The sequence below is a fragment of the Salvelinus alpinus genome, chromosome 2 (genome assembly GCF_045679555.1).
Source record: "Salvelinus alpinus chromosome 2, SLU_Salpinus.1, whole genome shotgun sequence".
Lineage (NCBI taxonomy): Eukaryota > Metazoa > Chordata > Actinopteri > Salmoniformes > Salmonidae > Salvelinus > Salvelinus alpinus.
The window spans coordinates 105,836,170-105,862,715 of NC_092087.1; the positions used below are offsets into that span (position 1 = coordinate 105,836,170).

The window sequence follows — 26,546 nt, forward strand, 5'->3', positions numbered from 1 at the left end:
TATATTGATTGATCAATACATATTTCTAATTTATTTCAGTTAAGCCTCATTGTAGTGTCAAGACTTGGTCATCGACGTACGTTTCGTTTCCGATCCCAATACCGCCCTCGTGTGGATGTAAATACACAGCGCTGCCCTTACTAAAAACAAATATTTGTATTTAAACTGCAGTAAAAGTGCAGTAACATCAGTCAACTGAGGTATTTTGGATGCAGTAAAATTACTCTATTTAAAAAATATATATATATGTTATTTTGTACGCAGTATTTGCAACATACAGCAGTTAGCCTTCACTTTAACGACAGTTATACTGCACTGACTGCAATCTATTTTTTCGTTAGGGTGATAGCTCGCCTGGTCCCATTCCAAACTACTGATCCACTCTCCACACTTTCCAGTTCTCTTGTACTTTCCGCGTTTATAAACACCGTGTAGGGAATCTCTGGTCACGAAGTTCATCTCCTTCACAGAGTGAAAAGTTCACCTTCATATTATTACGAAGAAACCGTCGGGGATTGCAGTGACCAAACAAGTAATACGGCTCAAATTAAAAAAACATTTCTCATTCTGGCCCGGAACCAATGCCATATGTCACGCACGTGTCGTCCGGTTCCTGGAAACGAGCATTAACCCTCTCTCGTCCAAAGCCTCCTTTTCCCGTTTAGAAACAAATACACAACAACAAAAATTGAATCTTAAGATAATATTGTTAAATAAGATTCCAATATGCCTAACATCTTCAATAATACCATACTATTGGCCAAGTCTGGTAATTCTGGTATTGAACAATGCTACAAATATATAGGCCTAGTGGGTTATAGGATGGGGGGGGGGGTGTGATATTGAGCAGCAACAATGTGATGTTTACAGCTTCTCTTATCGGTGTTATTGGACCGAGAGTCGAGACAACTTTTTCGAAACTAACTCCATTTCCGGATCACACTCCTCAGTCACCCCGGGTCTTCGCCGCGGCCAGAATCCATGTTGTTTCTGTGTCTCTCCCACAGCGACGGAGCTAGTGAGCGGCCTGTCCAATAACCCTTCACGTTGCTGGGACCTGTGTGTCGAGAGTGTGTTTGTATTCACCACCCCCCAAAAATAAGATGGCAGACTTTCGGGACGACACCGGAGCTCGAGCCCTACTGGCCTTGCAATCTGCCCCGTGTAGCCCTGTTCGAGTCGGGGTGACCTCACCCGCATACCCTCCCAATTTCACCTTCTCGGGCTCTTCGGTCCTGAGCCGGGGCTGCGCAATGCCTCCTCGCCTCGCGTCCCCTCCTCGGGCCCTGGCCAGGCTCGAAGGCCGGGACTTTGATTTCGTCATGCGGCAGCGGACAGTGACTGTAGGCCGTAACTCGTCGCACGGCTCCGTGGACATAAACATGGGTCACTCCAGCTTCATCTCTCGGCGGCACCTCCAGATCACCTTCGAGGAGCCGTGCGGGTTTTCGCTGCGCTGCCTCGGCAAGAACGGGGTATTCGTGGACGGCGTGTTCCAAAGGAGAGGCGCGCCACCCCTGCAACTGCCCCGAGAGTAAGTTAGCAACATTAGCATGCTAGTTAAGCTAACTTTGACTAGCTAAGCTACATAAACAAACACCTGCCACATTCACATCTAGCTGGCTACTGTAAGTTAGCAAGCTAACTTGTTGTTGTCTCTATACATTAGCCATTCGCATTGAGAACCGACATTGAAAAATATAGCCACAGTCTCCTAACTTGTTACCTACATTGGGAAGATACGAGCTAACTACCAGTTAGCTAAAGTAAATCCATTGCAGACGTGAGCAGTCTTATGGAAGGTCTTTAGGCGACTGTACAGTGTAACTAAACTGAAACATTAGCCACATTTAGAGTTAACTTGTTAGCTAAAGCTACTCACTGTATCTTGGTGGTTTTGACGGACGGTGGTGGCGACATTGCGTCCCGTAAACACAGAATGTCAACAGTCACTCAAGTCAGCATGACGGCTATATACTATCCTATCAAATCAAAGTTTATTGGTCGCGTACACAGATTTACAGGTGCAGTAAAATACGTGTGTTTCTAGCTCCAACAGGGCACTAATACATAGCAAGTAATACAAAAAAATACACACATTATCCCCCCCCAAAAAAGATCTCTGAAGGGGTTAATATATAAATTAATAAAACATGGCCAAAAGTATGTGGACACCCCCTCAAATGAGTGGATTCGTTTATTTCAGCCACACCCGTTGCTGACAGGTGTGTAATAATTGAACACACAGTCATGCAATCTACATAGACAAACATTGGCAGTAGAATGGCCTTAGTGAAGAGCTCAGTGACTTTCAACGTGGCATCGTCATAGGATGCCACCCTTTCCAACAAGTCAGTGTGTCAAATTTCTGCCCTGCTAGAGCTGCCCCAGTCAACTATAAGTGCTGTTATTGTGAAGTGGAAACGTCTAGGAGCAACAACGGCTCAGCCTCGAAGTGGTAGGACACACAATTTTTTAAATGTTATTCATTTAATCTTTATTTAACTAGGCAAATCAATTAAGAACAAATTCTTATTTACAATGACTGCCAAACCCTAACCTGGACAACTCTGGGCCAATTGTGCACCGCACTATGGGACTCCCAATCACAGCCGGTTGTGGTTGTGATACAGCCTGGAATCAAACCAGGGTCTGTAGTGACGAACTCCAGCAGTGAGATGCAGTGCCTTAGACCGCTACGCCACTCGGGAGATCCAAGCTCACAGGCTGGGACCGCTGAAGCGCAAAGCGCATCATTTATTTGGGGTCTGTCCTCTGTTGCAACACTCACTACCGAGTTCCAAACTGCCTCTTTCCAAACTGCCTCTTTTTTTTATTTAATTTTTTTTATTTAACCTTTATTTAACCAGGTAGGCAAATTGAGAACACGTTCTCATTTACAATTGCGACCTGGCCAAGCAACGTCAGCACAAGAACTGTTCATCAGGAGCTTCATGAAATGGGTTTCCGTGGCTGAGCAGCCGCACACAAGCCTAAGATCACCGTGCCGCAATGCCGAGCGTCAGCTGATCACACAGACGACAATACTAATAATTGTTTTTGTTGTAATGAGGAATAGGATTCTTAATTCTATGATGTCATGTAAAGTCATTTAAATGAATGGCATCAATTAGAGATGCATCGCCTCCTTTCCAGTCACACCTTTTGAAAATAGAACAGCTGCTGTTCTGACCCAGGTGTGTGTGAGGCAGGAACAGCTGCTGTTCTGACCCAGGTGTGTGTGAGGCAGGAACAGCTGCTGTTCTGACCCAGGTGTGTGTGAGGCAGGAACAGCTGCTGTTCTGACCCAGGTGTGTGTGAGGCAGGAACAGCTGCTGTTCTGACCCAGGTGTGTGTGAGGCAGGAACAGCTGCTGTTCTGACCCAGGTGTGTGTGAGGCAGGAACAGCTGCTGTTCTGACCCAGGTGTGTGTGAGGCAGGTACAGCTGCTGTTCTGACCCAGGTGTGTGTGAGGCAGGAACAGCTGCTGTTCTGACCCAGGTGTGTGTGAGACAGGAACAGCTGCTGTTCTGACCCAGGTGTGTGTGAGGCAGGAACAGCTGCTGTTCTGACCCAGGTGTGTGTGAGGCAGGAACAGCTGCTGTTCTGACCCAGGTGTGTGTGAGGCAGGAACAGCTGCTGTTCTGACCCAGGTGTGTGTGAGGCAGGAACAGCTGCTGTTCTGACCCAGGTGTGTGTGAGGCAGGAACAGCTGCTGTTCTGACCCAGGTGTGTGTGAGGCAGGTACAGCTGCTGTTCTGACCCAGGTGTGTGTGAGGCAGGAACAGCTGCTGTTCTGACCCAGGTGTGTGTGAGGCAGGTACAGCTGCTGTTCTGACCCAGGTGTGTGTGAGGCAGGAACAGCTGCTGTTCTGACCCAGGTGTGTGTGAGGCAGGTACAGCTGCTGTTCTGACCCAGGTGTGTGTGAGGCAGGAACAGCTGCTGTTCTGACCCAGGTGTGTGTGAGGCAGGAACAGCTGCTGTTCTGACCCAGGTGTGTGTGAGGCAGGTACAGCTGCTGTTCTGACCCAGGTGTGTGTGAGGCAGGAACAGCTGCTGTTCTGACCCAGGTGTGTGAGAGGCAGGAACAGCTGCTGTTCTGACCCAGGTGTGTGTGAGGCAGGAACAGCTGCTGTTCTGACCCAGGTGTGTGTGAGGCAGGAACAGCTGCTGTTCTGACCCAGGTGTGTGTGAGGCAGGAACAGCTGCTGTTCTGACCCAGGTGTGTGTGAGGCAGGAACAGCTGCTGTTCTGACCCAGGTGTGTGTGAGGCAGGAACAGCTGCTGTTCTGACCCAGGTGTGTGTGAGGCAGGAACAGCTGCTGTTCTGACCCAGGTGTGTGTGAGGCAGGAACAGCTGCTGTTCTGACCCAGGTGTGTGTGAGGCAGGTACAGCTGCTGTTCTGACCCAGGTGTGTGTGAGGCAGGAACAGCTGCTGTTCTGACCCAGGTGTGTGTGAGGCAGGTACAGCTGCTGTTCTGACCCAGGTGTGTGTGAGGCAGGAACAGCTGCTGTTCTGACCCAGGTGTGTGTGAGGCAGGTACAGCTGCTGTTCTGACCCAGGTGTGTGTGAGGCAGGAACAGCTGCTGTTCTGACCCAGGTGTGTGTGAGGCAGGAACAGCTGCTGTTCTGACCCAGGTGTGTGTGAGGCAGGTACAGCTGCTGTTCTGACCCAGGTGTGTGTGAGGCAGGAACAGCTGCTGTTCTGACCCAGGTGTGTGTGAGGCAGGAACAGCTGCTGTTCTGACCCAGGTGTGTGTGAGACAGGAACAGCTGCTGTTCTGACCCAGGTGTGTGTGAGGCAGGAACAGCTGCTGTTCTGACCCAGGTGTGTGTGAGGCAGGAACAGCTGCTGTTCTGACCCAGGTGTGTGTGAGGCAGGAACAGCTGCTGTTCTGACCCAGGTGTGTGTGAGGCAGGAACAGCTGCTGTTCTGACCCAGGTGTGTGTGAGGCAGGTACAGCTGCTGTTCTGACCCAGGTGTGTGTGAGGCAGGAACAGCTGCTGTTCTGACCCAGGTGTGTGTGAGGCAGGAACAGCTGCTGTTCTGACCCAGGTGTGTGTGAGGCAGGAACAGCTGCTGTTCTGACCCAGGTGTGTGTGAGGCAGGTACAGCTGCTGTTCTGACCCAGGTGTGTGTGAGACAGGAACAGCTGCTGTTCTGACCCAGGTGTGTGTGAGGCAGGAACAGCTGCTGTTCTGACCCAGGTGTGTGTGAGGCAGGTACAGCTGCTGTTCTGACCCAGGTGTGTGTGAGACAGGAACAGCTGCTGTTCTGACCCAGGTGTGTGTGAGGCAGGAACAGCTGCTGTTCTGACCCAGGTGTGTGAGAGACAGGAACAGCTGCTGTTCTGACCCAGGTGTGTGAGAGACAGGAACAGCTGCTGTTCTGACCCAGGTGTGTGTGAGACAGGAACAGCTGCTGTTCTGACCCAGGTGTGTGAGAGGCAGGAACAGCTGCTGTTCTGACCCAGGTGTGTGAGAGACAGGAACAGCTGCTGTTCTGACCCAGGTGTGTGTGAGGCAGGTACAGCTGCTGTTCTGACCCAGGTGTGTGTGAGGCAGGAACAGCTGCTGTTCTGACCCAGGTGTGTGTGAGACAGGAACAGCTGCTGTTCTGACCCAGGTGTGTGTGAGACAGGTACAGCTGCTGTTCTGACCCAGGTGTGTGTGAGGCAGGAACAGCTGCTGTTCTGACCCAGGTGTGTGTGAGACAGGAACAGCTGCTGTTCTGACCCAGGTGTGTGTGAGGCAGGTACAGCTGCTGTTCTGACCCAGGTGTGTGTGAGACAGGTACAGCTGCTGTTCTGACCCAGGTGTGTGTGAGACAGGTACAGCTGCTGTTCTGACCCAGGTGTGTGTGAGGCAGGAACAGCTGCTGTTCTGACCCAGGTGTGTGTGAGGCAGGAACAGCTGCTGTTCTGACCCAGGTGTGTGTGAGACAGGTACAGCTGCTGTTCTGACCCAGGTGTGTGTGAGGCAGGAACAGCTGCTGTTCTGACCCAGGTGTGTGTGAGGCAGGAACAGCTGCTGTTCTGACCCAGGTGTGTGTGAGGCAGGTACAGCTGCTGTTCTGACCCAGGTGTGTGTGAGGCAGGAACAGCTGCTGTTCTGACCCAGGTGTGTGTGAGACAGGAACAGCTGCTGTTCTGACCCAGGTGTGTGTGAGGCAGGTACAGCTGCTGTTCTGACCCAGGTGTGTGTGAGGCAGGTACAGCTGCTGTTCTGACCCAGGTGTGTGTGAGACAGGAACAGCTGCTGTTCTGACCCAGGTGTGTGTGAGGCAGGAACAGCTGCTGTTCTGACCCAGGTGTGTGTGAGGCAGGAACAGCTGCTGTTCTGACCCAGGTGTGTGTGAGGCAGGTACAGCTGCTGTTCTGACCCAGGTGTGTGTGAGACAGGTACAGCTGCTGTTCTGACCCAGGTGTGTGTGAGACAGGAACAGCTGCTGTTCTGACCCAGGTGTGTGTGAGGCAGGAACAGCTGCTGTTCTGACCCAGGTGTGTGTGAGGCAGGTACAGCTGCTGTTCTGACCCAGGTGTGTGTGAGGCAGGAACAGCTGCTGTTCTGACCCAGGTGTGTGTGAGGCAGGTACAGCTGCTGTTCTGACCCAGGTGTGTGTGAGACAGGAACAGCTGCTGTTCTGACCCAGGTGTGTGTGAGGCAGGTACAGCTGCTGTTCTGACCCAGGTGTGTGTGAGACAGGAACAGCTGCTGTTCTGACCCAGGTGTGTGTGAGGCAGGTACAGCTGCTGTTCTGACCCAGGTGTGTGTGAGGCAGGAACAGCTGCTGTTCTGACCCAGGTGTGTGTGAGGCAGGTACAGCTGCTGTTCTGACCCAGGTGTGTGTGAGGCAGGTACAGCTGCTGTTCTGACCCAGGTGTGTGTGAGACAGGAACAGCTGCTGTTCTGACCCAGGTGTGTGTGAGGCAGGAACAGCTGCTGTTCTGACCCAGGTGTGTGTGAGGCAGGAACAGCTGCTGTTCTGACCCAGGTGTGTGTGAGGCAGGTACAGCTGCTGTTCTGACCCAGGTGTGTGTGAGGCAGGAACAGCTGCTGTTCTGACCCAGGTGTGTGTGAGGCAGGTACAGCTGCTGTTCTGACCCAGGTGTGTGTGAGGCAGGAACAGCTGCTGTTCTGACCCAGGTGTGTGTGAGGCAGGTACAGCTGCTGTTCTGACCCAGGTGTGTGTGAGGCAGGTACAGCTGCTGTTCTGACCCAGGTGTGTGTGAGGCAGGAACAGCTGCTGTTCTGACCCAGGTGTGTGTGAGGCAGGAACAGCTGCTGTTCTGACCCAGGTGTGTGTGAGGCAGGTACAGCTGCTGTTCTGACCCAGGTGTGTGTGAGACAGGCACAGCTGCTGTTCTGACCCAGGTGTGTGTGAGGCAGGCACAGCTGCTGTTCTGACCCAGGTGTGTGTGAGGCAGGAACAGCTGCTGTTCTGACCCAGGTGTGTGTGAGGCAGGTACAGCTGCTGTTCTGACCCAGGTGTGTGTGAGGCAGGTACAGCTGCTGTTCTGACCCAGGTGTGTGAGAGGCAGGTACAGCTGCTGTTCTGACCCAGGTGTGTGTGAGACAGGTACAGCTGCTGTTCTGACCCAGGTGTGTGTGAGGCAGGAACAGCTGCTGTTCTGACCCAGGTGTGTGTGAGGCAGGAACAGCTGCTGTTCTGACCCAGGTGTGTGTGAGGCAGGTACAGCTGCTGTTCTGACCCAGGTGTGTGTGAGGCAGGTACAGCTGCTGTTCTGACCCAGGTGTGTGAGAGGCAGGTACAGCTGCTGTTCTGACCCAGGTGTGTGTGAGGCAGGTACAGCTGCTGTTCTGACCCAGGTGTGTGTGAGGCAGGAACAGCTGCTGTTCTGACCCAGGTGTGTGTGAGGCAGGTACAGCTGCTGTTCTGACCCAGGTGTGTGTGAGGCAGGTACAGCTGCTGTTCTGACCCAGGTGTGTGAGAGGCAGGTACAGCTGCTGTTCTGACCCAGGTGTGTGTGAGGCAGGTACAGCTGCTGTTCTGACCCAGGTGTGTGTGAGGCAGGAACAGCTGCTGTTCTGACCCAGGTGTGTGTGAGGCAGGAACAGCTGCTGTTCTGACCCAGGTGTGTGTGAGGCAGGTACAGCTGCTGTTCTGACCCAGGTGTGTGTGAGGCAGGTACAGCTGCTGTTCTGACCCAGGTGTGTGTGAGGCAGGTACAGCTGCTGTTCTGACCCAGGTGTGTGTGAGGCAGGTACAGCTGCTGTTCTGACCCAGGTGTGTGTGAGGCAGGAACAGCTGCTGTTCTGACCCAGGTGTGTGTGAGGCAGGAACAGCTGCTGTTCTGACCCAGGTGTGTGTGAGGCAGGAACAGCTGCTGTTCTGACCCAGGTGTGTGTGAGGCAGGAACAGCTGCTGTTCTGACCCAGGTGTGTGTGAGGCAGGTACAGCTGCTGTTTTGACCCAGGTGTGTGTGAGGCAGGTACAGCTGCTGTTCTGACCCAGGTGTGTGTGAGGCAGGTACAGCTGCTGTTCTGACCCAGGTGTGTGTGAGGCAGGTACAGCTGCTGTTCTGACCCAGGTGTGTGTGAGGCAGGAACAGCTGCTGTTCTGACCCAGGTGTGTGTGAGGCAGGTACAGCTGCTGTTCTGACCCAGGTGTGTGTGAGGCAGGTACAGCTGCTGTTCTGACCCAGGTGTGTGTGAAGCAGGTACAGCTGCTGTTCTAACCCAGGTGTGTTTTCAAAAGGAAGTGTGGGGCAGGTACAGCTGCCAACGGAACTGTCTGTCTGTCTCTGTCTGTCTCTGTCTGTATACTAACCTGGTGCCACCAACTGAAGACCTTAGTGGCACCAGTACCACCAGGTAATGTTAGTCTGGAGTCCTGAAAACACACAGGTGTAACCAGGTGTGTTAAAAGGATCCGCCCCTTTCCCCCCCCCTTTTTTTCTTTCCAATTTCCGCCTGAAATGACATACCCAAATCTAACTTATTGCTGGGTTGGAACTAAAGCCTGCACTACCAGGAGTAGGAAGTGTTCTAATGAAGAGATGTCTAGTAACTCTAACATATACTGAACTAAACACCTCCTCCTGTCTCCCTCTCTCCTCCTCTAGATGCGTGTTCAGGTTCCCCAGTACAGTGATAAAAATCCAGTTCACCTCTCTGCTGTCTGGGGAGGAGTTGAGAGAGGAGGAGCAGCGGTCTCCCCCGCCCCGCCTCACCCTCCTCCCCCACATCTCCCCCCTCAAGATCAGCATTCCCACAATGCACCATGATGACCTGCGACACCTGGTCAGCCCGCTGCCCTCTCCGACAGGGACCCTCAGGTGAGGACGCTCACACCAACACGTGCCTGCTCATACACACCAACACGTGCCTGCTCACACACACACCAACACGTGCCTGCTCACACACACACCAACACGTGCCTGCTCACACACACCAACACGTGCCTGCTCACACACACCAACACACACACCAACACGTGCCTGCTCACACACACACCAACACGTGCCTGCTCACACACACACCAACACGTGCCTGCTCACACACACACCAACACGTACCTGCTCACACACACACCAACACGTGCCTGCTCACACACACACCAACACGTGCCTGCTCACACACACACCAACACGTGCCTGCTCACACACACACCAACACGTGCCTGCTTGGACGCACACACCAACACGCGCCTGCTCACACTCACACCAACACGTGCCTGCTCGGACACACACACCAACACGTGCCTGCTCACACACACACCAACACGTGCCTGCTCGGACACACACACCAACACGTGCCTGCTCACACACACCAACACGCGCCTGCTCACACACACCAACACGCGCCTGCTCATACACACACCAACACGCGCCTGCTCACACACACCAACACGTGCCTGCTCACACACACCAACACACACACCAACACACGCCTGCACACACACACACCAACACGTGCCTGCTTGGACGCACACACCAACACGTGCCTGCTCACACACACACCAACACGTGCCTGCTCACACACACACCAACACGTGCCTGCTCACACACACCAACACGCGCCTGCTCACACTCACACCAACACGTGCCTGCTCACACACACACTGACACGTGCCTGCTCGGACACACACACCAACACGTGCCTGCTCACACACACCAACACGTGCCTGCTCACACACACACCAACACGCGCCTGCTCACACACACCAACACGCGCCTGCTCATACACACACCAACACGCGCCTGCTCACACACACCAACACGTGCCTGCTCACACACACCAACACACGCCTGCACACACACACACCAACACGTGCCTGCTTGGACGCACACACCAACACGTGCCTGCTTACCCACACACCAACACGTGCCTGCTCACACACACCAACACGTGCCTGCTTGGACACACACACCAACACGTGCCTGCTTGGACACACACACCAACACGTGCCTGCTCACACACACACCAACACGTGCCTGCTCACACACACACCAACACGTGCCTGCTCACCCACACACCAACACGTGCCTGCTCACACACACCAACACGTGCCTGCTCACACACACACCAACACGTGCCTGCTCACACACACACCAACACGCGCCTGCTCACACACACACCAACACGTGCCTGCTTGGACGCACACACCAACACGCGCCTGCTCACACACACACCAACACGCGCCTGCTCACACACACACCAACACGCGCCTGCTCACACACACACCAACACGTGCCTGCTCACACACACACCAACACGTGCCTGCTTGGACGCACACACCAACACGCGCCTGCTCACACACACACCAACACGCGCCTGCTCACACACACACCAACACGCGCCTGCTCACACACACACCAACACGCGCCTGCTCACACACACACCAACACGCGCCTGCTCACACACACACCAACACGCGCCTGCTCACACACACCAACACGTGCCTGCTCACACACACACCAACACGCGCCTGCTCACACACACACCAACACGCGCCTGCTCACACACACCAACACGTGCCTGCTCACACACACACCAACACGCGCCTGCTCACACACACACCAACACGCGCCTGCTCACACACACACCAACACGCGCCTGCTCACACACACACCAACACGCGCCTGCTCACACACACACCAACACGCGCCTGCTCACACACACACCAACACGCGCCTGCTCACACACACACCGACACGTGCCTGCTCACACACACACCGACACGCGCCTGCTCACACACACACCGACACGCGCCTGCTCACACACACACCGACACGCGCCTGCTCACACAAACACCGACACGCGCCTGCTCACACACACCAACACGCGCCTGCTCACACACACACCAACACGCGCCTGCTCACACACACACCAACACGCGCCTGCTCACACACACACACACCAACACGTGCCTGCTCACACACACCAACACGCGCCTGCTCACACACACACCAACACGTGCCTGCTCACACACACCAACACGTGCCTGCTCACACACACACCAACACGCGCCTGCTCACACACACACACACCAACACGCGCCTGCTCACACACACACCAACACGCGCCTGCTCACACACACACCAACACGCGCCTGCTCACACACACACCAACACGCGCCTGCTCACTCACACCAACACGTGCCTGCTCACACACACTCACACCAACACGTGCCTGCTCACACACACACACACCAACACGTGCCTGCTCACACACACACCAACACGCGCCTGCCTGGACACACACCAACACGCGCCTGCTCACACACACACACCAACACGCGCCTGCTCACACACACACACACCAACACGTGCCTGCTCACACACACACCAACACGCACCTGCTCACACACACACCAACACGTGCCTGCTCACTCACACCAACACGTGCCTGCTCACACACACTCACACCAACACGTGCCTGCTCACACACACTCACACCAACACGTGCCTGCTCACACACACACCAACACGCGCCTGCTCACACACACCAACACGCGCCTGCTCACACACACACACACCAACACGCGCCTGCTCACACACACCAACACGCGTCTGCTCACACACACACACACCAACACGCGCCTGCTCACACACACCAACACGTGCCTGCTCACACACACACCAACACGTTCAGATTCTCCCTGATTGTCTAGTTTTATTTTGGTGATTGTTAGTTCCTAGGCCGTCATTGAAAATAAGAATTTGTTCTTAACTGACTTGCCAAGTTAAATAAAGGTAAAATAAGTTCTCAAACAACATGATCTTATTTCAATATAGCTCTATCTTTTCTACATACTTAATCTGCTTTCAGTCGTTTAATTTTACAATAAAAACATTTCTCCTATTATTATTATATATATATATATATATATATTTATTTTAATATATTTTTTTATTGTTATTTTCTTTACTGTTTGGATATAAGCGCCTGAACACTCGCCCCATACTTTTAGAGTCAGAAAAAACCCTGGAAAGAGAGAGGAAGTATTCCAGCAGATATAAAGTGTGTGTCTGTCTCCCCCTGGTGGTGTGTGTCTTGTCCTGCACCACGTGGGCCCTCCGGTGTCATAGTATGTGTACACAAGCCATATATGGCACGGCAGCCGCTAGCAGGCTCCTGATTGGTCCAACCGCAGGTTGTTGTTTTTTCGCCTGGGCCTGTGTTTTTCCTCCTGCTCTCAGCTCACTGGTTTCCTTTTCAGAGCTCCCCCTTAGGCCCCACATACACACTCACTCCCCCATACACACACACTCACACACACTCCCCCATACACTCACACACACTCCCCCATATACACACACACACACACACACACACACACACACACCCATATACACACACACCACACACCCCTTCCCTCGCTCCTATCACACTGTGGCCTTTTTCAGGCTTGCAACTTTAGCTACTGTAACACCCCCCACAACAATTAACACACTAACACATACACGTACACACACACTAACACATACACGTACACACACTAACACACTCCCAAAACAAAAACATTGGACCGTCACATGGTAATACGAGCCACTGATCTAGTTGGACAAGTTTATACTGTGTGTTTTTATATTCTCCCCTAACCTCCCCCTCTCCTTGGCAGTGCTCATGCTGACACTGTTGGGGGGGGGGGGGGGACTAGAAGAGGGGGAGAGAGACGGAGAAGAGGGATGTGTAGTGAGAGAAGGGGGCGGGGTGTGTGTGTGTGTGTGCTGTTGTTTGTAGCAAAAGTAAGGTGCTGAATGTATTTTTTTTAAATACATGAGTGAAGAAAAGTTTGAGGGGTTAGATGTCAGGGGTTACAACCCTGTTAATTACACCTCTCTAGTTCTCTAGTTGTATCGTTTGGAGGTTCCACAGTTCTAAACCTATTTACATAGTTCCACAGTTCTAAACCTATTTACAAAGTTCTACAGTTCTAAACCTATTTACAAAGTTCTACAGTTCTAAACCTATTTACAAAGTTCTACAGTTTTAAAACTATTTACATAGTTCTACAGTTCTAAACCTATTTACATAGTTCTACAGTTCTAAGCCTATTTACATAGTTCTACAGTTCTAAGCCTATTTACATAGTTCTACAGTTCTAAACCTATTTACATAGTTCCACAGTTCTAAACCTATTTACATAGTTCCACAGTTCTAAACCTATTTATATAGTTCTACAGTTTTAAACCTATTTACATAGTTCTACAGTTCTAAACCTATTTACATAGTTCTACAGTTCTAAACCTATTTACATACTTCTACAGTTCTAAACCTATTTACATAGTTCTACAGTTCTAAACCTATTTACATAGTTCTACAGTTCTAAACCTATTTACATAGTTCCACAGTTCTAAACCTATTTACATAGTTCCACAGTTTTAAACCTATTTATATAGTTCTACAGTTTTAAACCTATTTACATAGTTCTACAGTTCTAAACCTATTTACATAGTTCCACAGTTCTAAACCTATTTACATAGTTCTACAGTTCTAAACCTATTTACATAGTTCTACAGTTCTAAACCTATTTACATAGTTCTACAGTTCTAAACCTATTTACATAGTTCCACAGTTCTAAACCTATTTACATAGTTCCACAGTTCTAAACCTATTTACATAGTTCCACAGTTCTAAACCTATTTACATAGTTCCACAGTTCTAAACCTATTTACATAGTTCCACAGTTCTAAACCTATTTACATAGTTCTACAGTTCAAAACCTATTTACATAGTTCTACAGTTCTAAACCTATTTACATAGTTCTACAGTTCTAAACCTATTTACATAGTTCTACAGTTCTAAACCTATTTACATAGTTCTACAGTTCTAAACCTATTTACATAGTTCTACAGTTCTAAACCTATTTACATAGTTCTACAGTTCTAAACCTATTTACATAGTTCTACAGTTCTAAACCGATTTACATAGTTCTACAGTTCTAAACCTATTTACATAGTTCCACAGTTCTAAACCTATTTACATAGTTCCACAGTTCTAAACCTATTTATATAGTTCTACAGTTCTAAACCTATTTACATAGTTCTACAGTTCTAAACCTATTTACATAGTTCTACAGTTTTAAACCTATTTACATAGTTCTACAGTTCTAAACCTATTTACATAGTTCCACAGTTCTAAACCTATTTATATAGTTCTACAGTTTTAAACCTATTTACATAGTTCTACAGTTCTAAACCTATTTACATAGTTCTACAGTTCTAAACCTATTTACATAGTTCTACAGTTCTAAACCTATTTACATAGTTCTACAGTTCTAAACCTATTTACATAGTTCTACAGTTCTAAACCTATTTACATAGTTCTACAGTTCTAAACCTATTTACATAGTTCCACAGTTCTAAACCTATTTACATAGTTCCACAGTTGTATAGTTTGGAGGTTCCACAGTTCAAAACCTATTAACATAGTTCTACAGTTGTATCGTTGTACTGTTCCAGTTAGTTCTAAGGTTGTTTGATTGGAGTTTTAACTGTTCTCTAGTTCAGTGTTTAGCATCCAGCGGTACTAGGACCTCTGGTGGTACTTGGGCTATCCACAGGAGGTACTTGAGAAGTCTCATGGGACCATAGGCCTAAAATCTGCGGGGTGGAGCAAAAATCATTTGGTGGAACAGTTAAAAGATCACGACCCACTGCTCTAGTTGTAGAGCTGTACTGCTCCAGTTAGTTCTACGGTTGTTTGATTATAGTTCTACAGTTCCAGTATGTTCCACGGTTGTTTGATTATAGTTCTACAGTTCCAGTTAGTTCTACGGTTGTTCGATTATAGTTCTATAGCTCCAGTTAGTTCTACGGTTGTTTGATTATAGTTCTACAGCTCCAGTTAGTTCTACGGTTGTTTGATTATAGTTCTACAGTTCCAGTTAGTTCTACGTTTGTTTGATTATAGTTCTAGAGTTCCAGTTAGTTCTACGGTTGTTTGATTATAGTTCTAGAGTTCCAGTTAGTTCTACGGTTGTTTGATTATAGTTCTACAGTTCCAGTTAGTTCTACGGTTGTTTGATTATAGTTCTACAGTTCCAGTTAGTTCTACGGTTGTTTGATTATAGTTCTACAGTTCCAGTTAGTTCTACGGTTGTTTGATTATAGTTCTACAGTTCCAGTTAGTTCTACGTTTGTTTGATTATAGTTCTAGAGTTCCAGTTAGTTCTACGGTTGTTTGATTATAGTTCCAGTTAGTTCTACGGTTGTTCGATTATAGTTCTATAGTTCCAGTTAGTTCTACGGTTGTTTGATTATAGTTCTAGAGTTCCAGTTAGTTCTACGGTTGTTTGATTATAGTTCTTTAGTTCTACGGTTGTTCGATTATAGTTCTATAGTTCCAGTTAGTTCTACGGTTGTTCGATTATAGTTCTATAGTTCCAGTTAGTTATACGGTTGTTTGATTATAGTTCTATAGCTCCAGTTAGTTCTACGGTTGTTTGATTATAGTTCTACAGTTCCAGTTAGTTCTACGGTTGTTTGATTATAGTTCTAGAGTTCCAGTTAGTTCTACGGTTGTTTGATTATAGTTCTATAGCTCCAGTTAGTTCTACGGTTGTTCGATTATAGTTCTAGAGTTCCAGTTAGTTCTACGGTTGTTTGATTATAGTTCTACAGTTCCAGTTAGTTCTACGGTTGTTCGATTATAGTTCTATAGTTCCAGTTAGTTCTACGGTTGTTTGATTATAGTTCCAGTTAGTTCTACGGTTGTTCGATTATAGTTCTACAGTTCCAGTATGTTCTACGGTTGTTTGATTATAGTTCTACAGTTCCAGTATGTTCTACGGTTGTTTGATTATAGTTCTAGAGTTCCAGTTAGTTCTACGGTTGTTTGATTGGAGTTCTACAGTTCCAGTTAGTTCTACGGTTGTTCGATTATAGTTCTACAGTTCCAGTATGTTCTACGGTTGTTTGATTATAGTTCTACAGTTCCAGTATGTTCTACGGTTGTTTGATTATAGTTCTAGAGTTCCAGTTAGTTCTACGGTTGTTTGATTGGAGTTCTATAGTTGTACAGCTTTACAGTTTGATTTGAGTTTTAATGTTTTTTTATCTATCTTTTCCTGTCTATTTTCTTTCTCTCTCCTTTCATACGTCTTTCACTCTTCCTCTTCATCTCTCCTACCGCTTCTATTGTTTGAACCACCTGCAGACACACATACACACTACAGCTTCTGAGCCAAAACAAACACACACTCTCCCCTGGAAACCAGTGTTTACTTTATTGCCCAGAGGAGGGGCCTGTGTGTGTGTGGTCTTGGGATCTTCCCACTGTAAAGTAGGGATATACAGTGTCTTCAGAAAGTTTTCAAACCACTTGACTTTTTACACATGTTTTAATGTTACAGCTAAATTGGATTAAAACGTTTTTTTTTATGTTACAGCCTTATTTATTCTAAATTGGATTAAATCGTTTTTTTAATGTTACAGCCTTATTCTAAATTGGATTAAATTGTTTTTTTAATGTTACAGCCTTATTCTAAATTGGATTAAATCGCTTTTTTAATGTTACAGCCTTATTCTAAATTGGATTAAATCGCTTTTTTAATGTTACAGCCTTATTCTAAATTGGATTAAATCGTTTGTCCCCCTCATGAATCTACACACTACTCCATAATGACAAAGGGAAAACAGGTTTTTAGAAATGTTTGCAAAAAATATATATAAATATCACATTTACGTAAGTATTCAGACCCTTTCCTCAGTATTTTGTTGAAGCAGCTTTGGCAGCAATTACAGCCTCAAGTCTTCTTCGGTATGACTCTACAAGCTTGGCACACCTGTTTTTGGGGAGTTTCTCCCATTCTTCTCTGCAGATCCTCTCAACCTCTGTCAGGTTGGATGGGGGAGCGTCGCTGCACAGCAATTTTCAGGTCTCTCCAGAGATGTTTAATTCCGGTCTCAAGTCCGGTCTCTGGCAGGGCTGCTCACAGTATTTGGTTATAAATGTAATGTTGCAGGGTGACCATCGTCCAGGAGATTCCAGCTGCTGGGGGTGCAGGCTTTTACTCCAGCCCTGCTCTAACACAATCACGTTGTAAGATATCAGCTCAACAGGAACCTTGATAAGCTGACTGGTGTGTTTGAGCAGGGTTGGACCAAAAACCTGCACACCCAGTAGCTCTCCAGATTAGAGGTCGACCGATTATGATTTTTCAACGCCGATACCGATTATTGGAGGACCAAAAAAGCCGATACCGATTAATCGGCCGATTTTAAAATAAATATATATTTATTTGTAATAATGACAATTACAACAATACTGAATGAACACTTATTTTAACTTAATATAATACATCAATAAAATCAATTTAGCCTCAAATAAATAATGGAACGGGTTTGGTTTAAATAATGCAAAAACAAAGTGTTGGAGAAGAAAGTAAAAGTGTGCCATGTGCCATGTTAGAAAGCTAACGTTTAAGTTCCTTGCTCAGAACATGAGAACATATGAAAGCTGGTGGTTTTAACATGAGTCTTCAATATTCCCAGGTAAGAAGTTTTAGGTTGTAGTTATTATAGGAATTATAGGACTATTTCTCTCTACGATTTGTATTTCATATACAGTGGGGAGAACAAGTATTTGATACACTGCCGATTTTGCAGGTTTTCCTACTTACAAAGCATGTAGAGGTCTGTAATTTTTATCATAGGTACACTTCAAAAATCCAGAAAATCACATTGTATGATTTCTAAGTAATTCATTAGCATTTTATTGCATGACATAAGTATTTGATACATCAGAAAAGCAGAACTTAATATTTGGTACAGAAACCTTTGTTTGCAATTACAGAGATCATACGTTTCCTGTGTGTTTCGGGTCGTTGTGTTTCGGGTCGTTGTCATGCTGGAAGACCCAGCCACGACCCATCTTCAATGCTCTTACTGAGAGAAGGAGGTTGTTGGCCGGTTACACCAGCCTAATCTCGGGAGATGAGGCTTGAAGTCATAAACAGCGCAATAGTTGCTGGCAAACGCACAAAAGTGCTGTTTGAATGAATGCTTATGAGCCTGCTGGTGCCTACCATCGCTCAGTCAGACTGCTCTATCAAATCATAGACTTAATTATAACACGCAGAAATACGAGCCTTTGGTCGTTAAAATGGTCGAATCCGGAAACGATCATTTCGAAAACAAAACGTTTATTCTTTTCAGTGAAATACGGAACCGTTCCTTATTTTATCTAACGGATGGCTTCCCTAAGTCTAAATATTGCTGTTACATTGTACAACCTTCAATGTTATGTCATAATTATGTACAATTCTGGCAAATTAATTACGGCCTTAATTACGGGGGGGGGGGTAGTCCTAGTGGGGGGGGGGGTAGTCTAGTGGGGGGGGGGGGGGGTAGTCTAGTGGGGGGTTAGTCTAGTGGTGTTATTGGCTCAGTGTGGGGTTATTTTAGTGGTGATAGTATGGTGGTGTTGTCATATTGTGGGGTTATGGTGACACCCAGAGGCCTCTTTCAGTATTACATATCACCAAGGTCCAAATAAATTAATCGGTAACACAGCGTAGGGCCCGGCAGCGTACAGTAAATCTGCACAGTTCTTCCAGTACAATGTGTGTTTGTAAAATGTTCAGTGTAAAATGGTTAAAAGGAGTCCTAGGATTGTAATGGTTTATTAAACTTTGACCTCAATGGTTTCTGTTAGACATTTTGAAGTAAAAAAAAATGATGAGTCTATTCGCAATTCCGTTAGGTGGAATTCTATTCTAGATCTTTCTCTCCTCCTCTGCAGTGTTCCTAACTCGTGCCCGGCCAGTCCGAGGGGTGCGGGGTCATCGGGTTATCGCTACGGACGCAACGTGACCTCTGACCTACAGCTGGCTGCGGAGTTCGCTGCCAAGGCTGTCTCCGAGCAACAGAGGGGCGTTGCCGAGCAACACGGAGAGTCCGGCGGCGGAGACAGCCCCAAGGTATACCTCATTCTGTGTGTGTGTGTGTGTGTGTGTGTGTATTAACCCCTCTCTCCTGTCTTATCCAGGATGAATCTAAGCCTCCCTACTCTCTGTGTGTGTGTGTGTGTGTGTGTGTGTGTGTGTGTGTGTGTGTGTGTGTGTGTGTGTGTGTGTGTGTGTGTGTGTGTGTGTGTGTGTGTGTGTGTGTGTGTGTGTGTGTGTGTGTGTGTATTAACCCCTCTCTCCTGTCTTATCCAGGATGAATCGAAGCCTCCCTACTCTGTGTGTGTGTGTGTGTGTGTATTAACCCCTCTCTCCTGTCTTATCCAGGATGAATCGAAGCCTCCCTACTCTGTGTGTGTGTGTGTGTGTGTGTGTGTATTAACCCCTCTCCTGTCTTATCCAGGATGAATCGAAGCCTCCCTACTCTGTGTGTGTGTGTGTGTGTGTGTGTGTGTGTGTGTGTGTGTGTGTGTGTGTGTGTGTGTGTGTGTGTATTAACCCCTCTCTCCTGTCTTATCCAGGATGAATCGAAGCCTCCCTACTCGTACGCCCAGTTGATCGTCCAGGCCATCTCTTCAGCACCAGACAGACAGCTGACCCTGTCTGGAATCTACACACACATCACCAAACACTACCCCTACTACCGCACTGCTGACAAGGGCTGGCAGGTAACTAGACACATCACCTACCACTATCCCTACTACCGCACTGCTGACAAGGGCTGGCAGGTAACTAGACACATCACCAAACACTATCCCTACTACCGCACTGCTGACAAGGGCTGGCAGGTAACTAGACACATCACCTAACACTACCCCTACTATCGCACTGCTGACAAGGGCTGGCAGGTAACTAGACACATCACCTACCACTACTACCAGGTAACTAGACACATCACCTACCACTACTACCAGGTAACTAGACACATCACCTACCACTACTACCAGGTAACTAGACACATCACCTACCACTACTACCAGGTAACTAGACACATCACCTACCTCTACTACCAGGTAACTAGACACATCACCTACCACTACTACCAGGTAACTAGACACATCACCTACTACCAGGTAACTAGACACATCACCTACTACTACTACCAGGTAACTAGACACATCACCTACCACTACTACCAGGTAACTAGACACATCACCTACCACTACTACCAGGTAACTAGACACATCACCTACCACTACTACCAGGTAACTAGACACATCACCTACTACCAGGTAACTAGACACATCACCTACCTCTACTACCAGGTAACTAGACACATCACCTACCACTACTACCAGGTAACTAGACACATCACCTACCACTACTACCAGGTAACTAGACACATCACCTACTACTACTACCAGGTAACTAGACACATCACCTACCACTACTACCAGGTAACTAGACACATCACCTACTACCAGGTAACTAGACACATCACCTACCACTACTACCAGGTAACTAGACACATCACCTACCACTACTACCAGGTAACTAGACACATCACCTACCACTACTACCAGGTAACTAGACACATCACCTACCACTACTACCAGGTAACTAGACACATCACCTACCACTACTACCAGGTAACTAGACACATCACCTACTACTACTACCAGGTAACTAGACACATCACCTAACACTACTACCAGGTAACTAGACACATCACCTAACACTACTACCAGGTAACTAGACACATCACCTACCACTACTACCAGGTAACTAGACACATCACCTACCACTACTACCAGGTAACTAGACACATCACCTACTACCAGGTAACTAGACACATCACCTACCTCTACTACCAGGTAACTAGACACATCACCTACCACTACTACCAGGTAACTAGACACATCACCTACTACCAGGTAACTAGACACATCACCTACCTCTACTACCAGGTAACTAGACACATCACCTACCACTACTACCAGGTAACTAGACACATCACCTACTACCAGGTAACTAGACACATCACCTACTACCAGGTAACTAGACACATCACCTACTACCAGGTAACTAGACACATCACCTACCACTACTACCAGGTAACTAGACACATCACCTACCACTACTACCAGGTAACTAGACACATCACCTACCACTACTACCAGGTAACTAGACACATCACCTACCACTACTACCAGGTAACTAGACACATCACCTACTACTACTACCAGGTAACTAGACACATCACCTACCACTACTACCAGGTAACTAGACACATCACCTACTACCAGGTAACTAGACACATCACCTACTACCAGGTAACTAGACACATCACCTACCACTACTACCAGGTAACTAGACACATCACCTACCTCTACTACCAGGTAACTAGACACATCACCTACCACTACTACCAGGTAACTAGACACATCACCTACTACCAGGTAACTAGACACATCACCTACCTCTACTACCTGGTAACTAGACACATCACCTACCACTACTACCAGGTAACTAGACACATCACCTACCACTACTACCAGGTAACTAGACACATCACCTACTACTACTACCAGGTAACTAGACACATCACCTACCACTACTACCAGGTAACTAGACACATCACCTACTACCAGGTAACTAGACACATCACCTACTACTACTACCAGGTAACTAGACACATCACCTACCACTACTACCAGGTAACTAGACACATCACCTACCACTACTACCAGGTAACTAGACACATCACCTAACACTACTAGCAGGTAACTAGACACATCACCTACCACTACTACCAGGTAACTAGACACATCACCTACCACTACTACCAGGTAACTAGACACATCACCTACCACTACTACCAGGTAACTAGACACATCACCTACTACCAGGTAACTAGACACATCACCTACTACTACTACCAGGTAACTAGACACATCACCTACTACCAGGTAACTAGACACATCACCTACCACCAGGTCATCTGCAGTTAACTAGGTTTTTGATGGAATGTTGTATTCTCTCTCCAAAGTAAATCTTTTTTTGTTGTAAATCCCGAAGCATCACCAACTATCGTCCCCTTCCTCTGTTCCCAGAACTCGATCCGCCACAACCTTTCTCTGAACCGTTACTTCCTGAAGGTGGCTCGTAGCCAGGAGGAGCCTGGGAAAGGTAGTTTCTGGCGTGTGGACTCGGCCTCAGAGGGCAAGCTGGTGGAACAAGCCTTCAGGAAGAGACGGCAGAGGGGCGTGGCCTGCTTCCGCACGCCGTTCGGACCGCTCTCATCCAGGTACGACCCCTGATCTCTGAACCCTGACCTCTAGCTAATCAAGTTTGTGAGGAGCAACTGGTTAGTAGAACCAGGTGTGTTAGTGCAGGGTTATAGTAAAAGCCTGCACACACAGTAGCCTCTCTTCAGACCCTCCTTGATGTAGTGACCTGTAAACCCTCAGTTAAACAGTTAATCTGTCGGTTTATGCCTCTTATCTCTCTTTCCTCTCTCCTCTCTCTGCTCTCTCCTCTCTCCTCACTGTCAGTTAAACAGATAATCTGTTTGTTTCTGCCTCTGTTTAACTATCTCCCCTCGCTCTCTCTCCCCTCGCTCTCTCTCCCCTCGCTCTCTCTCCCCTCGCTCTCTCTCCCCTCGCTCTCTCTCCTCTCTCTCGCTCTCTCTCCTCTCTCTCGCTCTCTCTCCTCTCTCTCGCTCGCGCTCTCTTCTCCTCTCTTCTCCTCTCTTCTCCTCTCTTCTCCTCTCAGTTAAACAGTTATAATCTGTTTTTCTGTCTCTAACTCTCTCCTCTCTCTCTGCTTCTGCTCTCGTTTGATTGGATAGAACAAAGTAAGTCTATCTAGATCGCAGTAAGGTGTGTGTGTGAGACAATCCTGGAGTGTTTGCTCTTCGCTCTCACCTTTTATTAAGTCCCGTTCTCAGTCTGAGTGAGGAGTGCGTTTCACTGGAGGGCGGTGCGTTTCACTGGAGGGCGGTGCGTTTCACTGGAGGGCGGTGCGTTTCACTGGAGGGCGGTGTGTTTGCAGTGTGTTAATGCCCTAACCATCTCCCCCCCTCTAGGAGTGCCCCAGCCTCCCCCACCCACCAGGGTCTCCTCTCCCCTCCCTCCAGTGGTCTTCAGACCCCAGAGTGTCTCTCCAGAGAGGGGTCTCCTCTGTCTCACGAACACCATCACCACCACGACCTGGCTCATAAACTAGCCTCCGTACCAGAGTACAGATATACACAGAGCGCCCCAGGTAGGAACACATCTACACCATAAACTGTCCTCCTCACTAGATACAGAGCCCCCCAGGTAGGAACACATCTACACCATAAACTGTCCTCCTCACTAGATACAGAGCCCCCCAGGTAGGAACACATCTACACCATAAACTGTCCTCACTAGATACAGAGCCCCCCCAGGTAGGAACACATCTACACCATAAACTGTCCTCCTCACTAGATACAGAGCCCCCCAGGTAGGAACACATCTACACCATAAACTGTCCTCACTAGATACAGAGCCCCCCCAGGTAGGAACACATCTACACCATAAACTGTCCTCCTCACTAGATACAGAGCCCCCCAGGTAGGAACACATCTACACCATAAACTGTCCTCCTCACTAGATACAGAGCCCCCCAGGTAGGAACACATCTACACCATAAACTGTCCTCCTCACTAGATACAGAGCCCCCCAGGTAGGAACACATCTACACCATAAACTGTCCTCACTAGATACAGAGCCCCCCAGGTAGGAACACATCTACACCATAAACTGTCCTCACTAGATACAGAGCCCCCCAGGTAGGAACACATCTACACCATAAACTGTCCTCCTCACTAGATACAGAGCCCCCCAGGTAGGAACACATCTACACCATAAACTGTCCTCCTCACTAGATACAGAGCCCCCCAGGTAGGAACACATCTACACCATAAACTGTCCTCCTCACTAGATACAGAGCCCCCCAGGTAGGAACACATCTACACCATAAACTGTCCTCCTCACTAGATACAGAGCCCCCCAGGTAGGAACACATCTAGACCATAAACTGTCCTCCTCACTAGATACAGAGCCCCCCAGGTAGGAACACATCTATACCATAAACTGTCCTCACTAGATACAAAGCCCCCCAGGTAGGAACACATCTACACCATAAACTGTCCTCACTAGATACAGAGCCCCCCAGGTAGGAACACATCTACACCATAAACTGTCCTCCTCACTAGATACAGAGCCCCCCAGGTAGGAACACATCTACACCATAAACTGTCCTCCTCACTAGATACAGAGCCCCCCAGGTAGGAACACATCTACACCATAAACTGTCCTCACTAGATACAGAGCCCCCCAGGTAGGAACACATCTACACCATAAACTGTCCTCACTAGATACAGAGCCCCCCAGGTAGGAACACATCTACACCATAAACTGTCCTCCTCACTAGATACAGAGCCCCCCAGGTAGGAACACATCTACACCATAAACTGTCCTCCTCACTAGATACAGAGCCCCCCAGGTAGGAACACATCTACACCATAAACTGTCCTCCTCACTAGATACAGAGCCCCCCAGGTAGGAACACATCTACACCAGAAACTGTCCTCCTCACTAGATACAGAGCCCCCCAGGTAGGAACACATCTACACCATAAACTGTCCTCACTAGATACAGAGCCCCCCAGGTAGGAACACATCTACACCATAAACTGTCCTCCTCACTAGATACAGAGCCCCCCAGGTAGGAACACATCTACACCATAAACTGTCCTCACTAGATACAGAGCCCCCCAGGTAGGAACACATCTACACCATAAACTGTCCTCCTCACTAGATACAGAGCCCCCCAGGTAGGAACACAGATGCTCAGACAACTAAAGACATTGTTTGCCCCCCCCCCCCCCCCAGGTTCTCCAGTACACGGCCAGCCTGTCATCATGGCCGCCCCGCCCCACCCCCTGCCCTCGGGGATGGGTAAACCCCTAACCTTGTTCTCAGGCCCCGGGGTCGCTGGGGGACAGACTCTCCACATGCTACAGAGCCCCTCCAACACCCTCACCATGCTCCGTCTGGTCACCACGGCTACGGCCTCCCACCCTCCAAACGGGTACATCCTCACCCCCGGCGGGGGGCAGAGTCATGGTAATACCGGCGCTGGCCAGCAGGGAGCAGAGGGCGCCAGCGAGCAGAGAGGTACGGCTAGATTGTGACCCAATCCCAAATGGACCCCTATAGACCCTACGATCTGAGAGGATTTGACCAGTGATAGTAATATGGCAATAGTTCTACCTTTGCCCTCTGATAGGCTAGGTAGAAATTTAACCATATTGCTTACACCAATCAAATCCTTTGAAATCTCCACAATTGTATTGTGCTAAAGGTCTGAGGTTCCTTATGGATCTGATGCACACTGTGTGTAAACGGACCGTGTGTGTGAACGGACCGTGTGTGTGAACGGACCGTGTGTGTGAACGGACCGTGTGTGTGAACGGGGACCGTGTGTGAACGGACCGTGTGTATAAACGGACTGTGTGTGTGAACGGACCGTGTGTGTGAACGGACCGTGTGTGTGAACGGACCGTGTGTGTGAACGGACCGTGTGTGTGAACGGACCGTGTGTGTGAACGGACCGTGTGTGAACGGACCGTGTGTGTGAACGGACCGTGTGTGTGAACGGACCGTGTGTGTGAACGGACCGTGTGTGTGAACGGACCGTGTGTGTGAACGGGGACCGTGTGTGAACGGACCGTGTGTGTGAACGGGGACCGTGTGTGTGAACGGACCGTGTGTGTGAACGGACCGTGTGTGTGAACGGACCGTGTGTGAGAACGGGGACCGTGTGTGAGAACGGGGACCGTGTGTGTGAACGGGGACCGTGTGTGTGAACGGGGACCGTGTGTGTGAACGGGGACCGTGTGTGTGAACGGGGACCGTGTGTGTGAACGGTGCCTTTGGGAAGTATTCAGACCCCTTTGACTTTTTCAACATTTTGTTATGTTAAAGCCTTATTCTAAAATGGATTAAAAAAAATACTCAATCTTCACACAATACCCCGTAATGAGAAAGCGAAAACCGTTTTTTAGCATTTGTGCAAATGTGAATATAAATGGTCTGAATACTGAATGTCCTACATATTTCTCACCCAGACATGTCAAATCAAATTGTATTTGTCACATTCGCCGAATACAACAGGTGTAGTCACCTGTCACCTTACAG

General features: G+C 48.5%; 1 protein-coding gene and 1 long non-coding RNA gene across 3 annotated transcripts in view; one reads left to right on the top strand and one right to left on the bottom strand.

Moving 5' to 3' along the window:
* LOC139568409 (uncharacterized) lies at positions 1-2,112 on the bottom strand. Its single transcript, XR_011673597.1, has 2 exons — positions 1,883-2,112; positions 1-1,523 (listed from the first exon to the last, which is right to left on the bottom strand). It is a non-coding gene; the product is annotated as an uncharacterized lncRNA (long non-coding RNA).
* The window catches only part of foxk1 (forkhead box K1), a 27,578-nt gene continuing 2,135 nt past the window's right edge, over positions 1,104-26,546 (top strand). For both annotated transcript variants that reach the window (XM_071390201.1, XM_071390202.1), the window contains exons 1-7: positions 1,104-1,534; positions 9,090-9,302; positions 19,216-19,393; positions 19,900-20,046; positions 22,432-22,625; positions 23,406-23,584; positions 25,239-25,523. In XM_071390201.1, coding sequence (XP_071246302.1) covers positions 1,104-1,534; positions 9,090-9,302; positions 19,216-19,393; positions 19,900-20,046; positions 22,432-22,625; positions 23,406-23,584; positions 25,239-25,523 — 1,627 coding nt within the window. The remainder of the gene's footprint in view (positions 1,535-9,089; positions 9,303-19,215; positions 19,394-19,899; positions 20,047-22,431; positions 22,626-23,405; positions 23,585-25,238; positions 25,524-26,546) is intronic.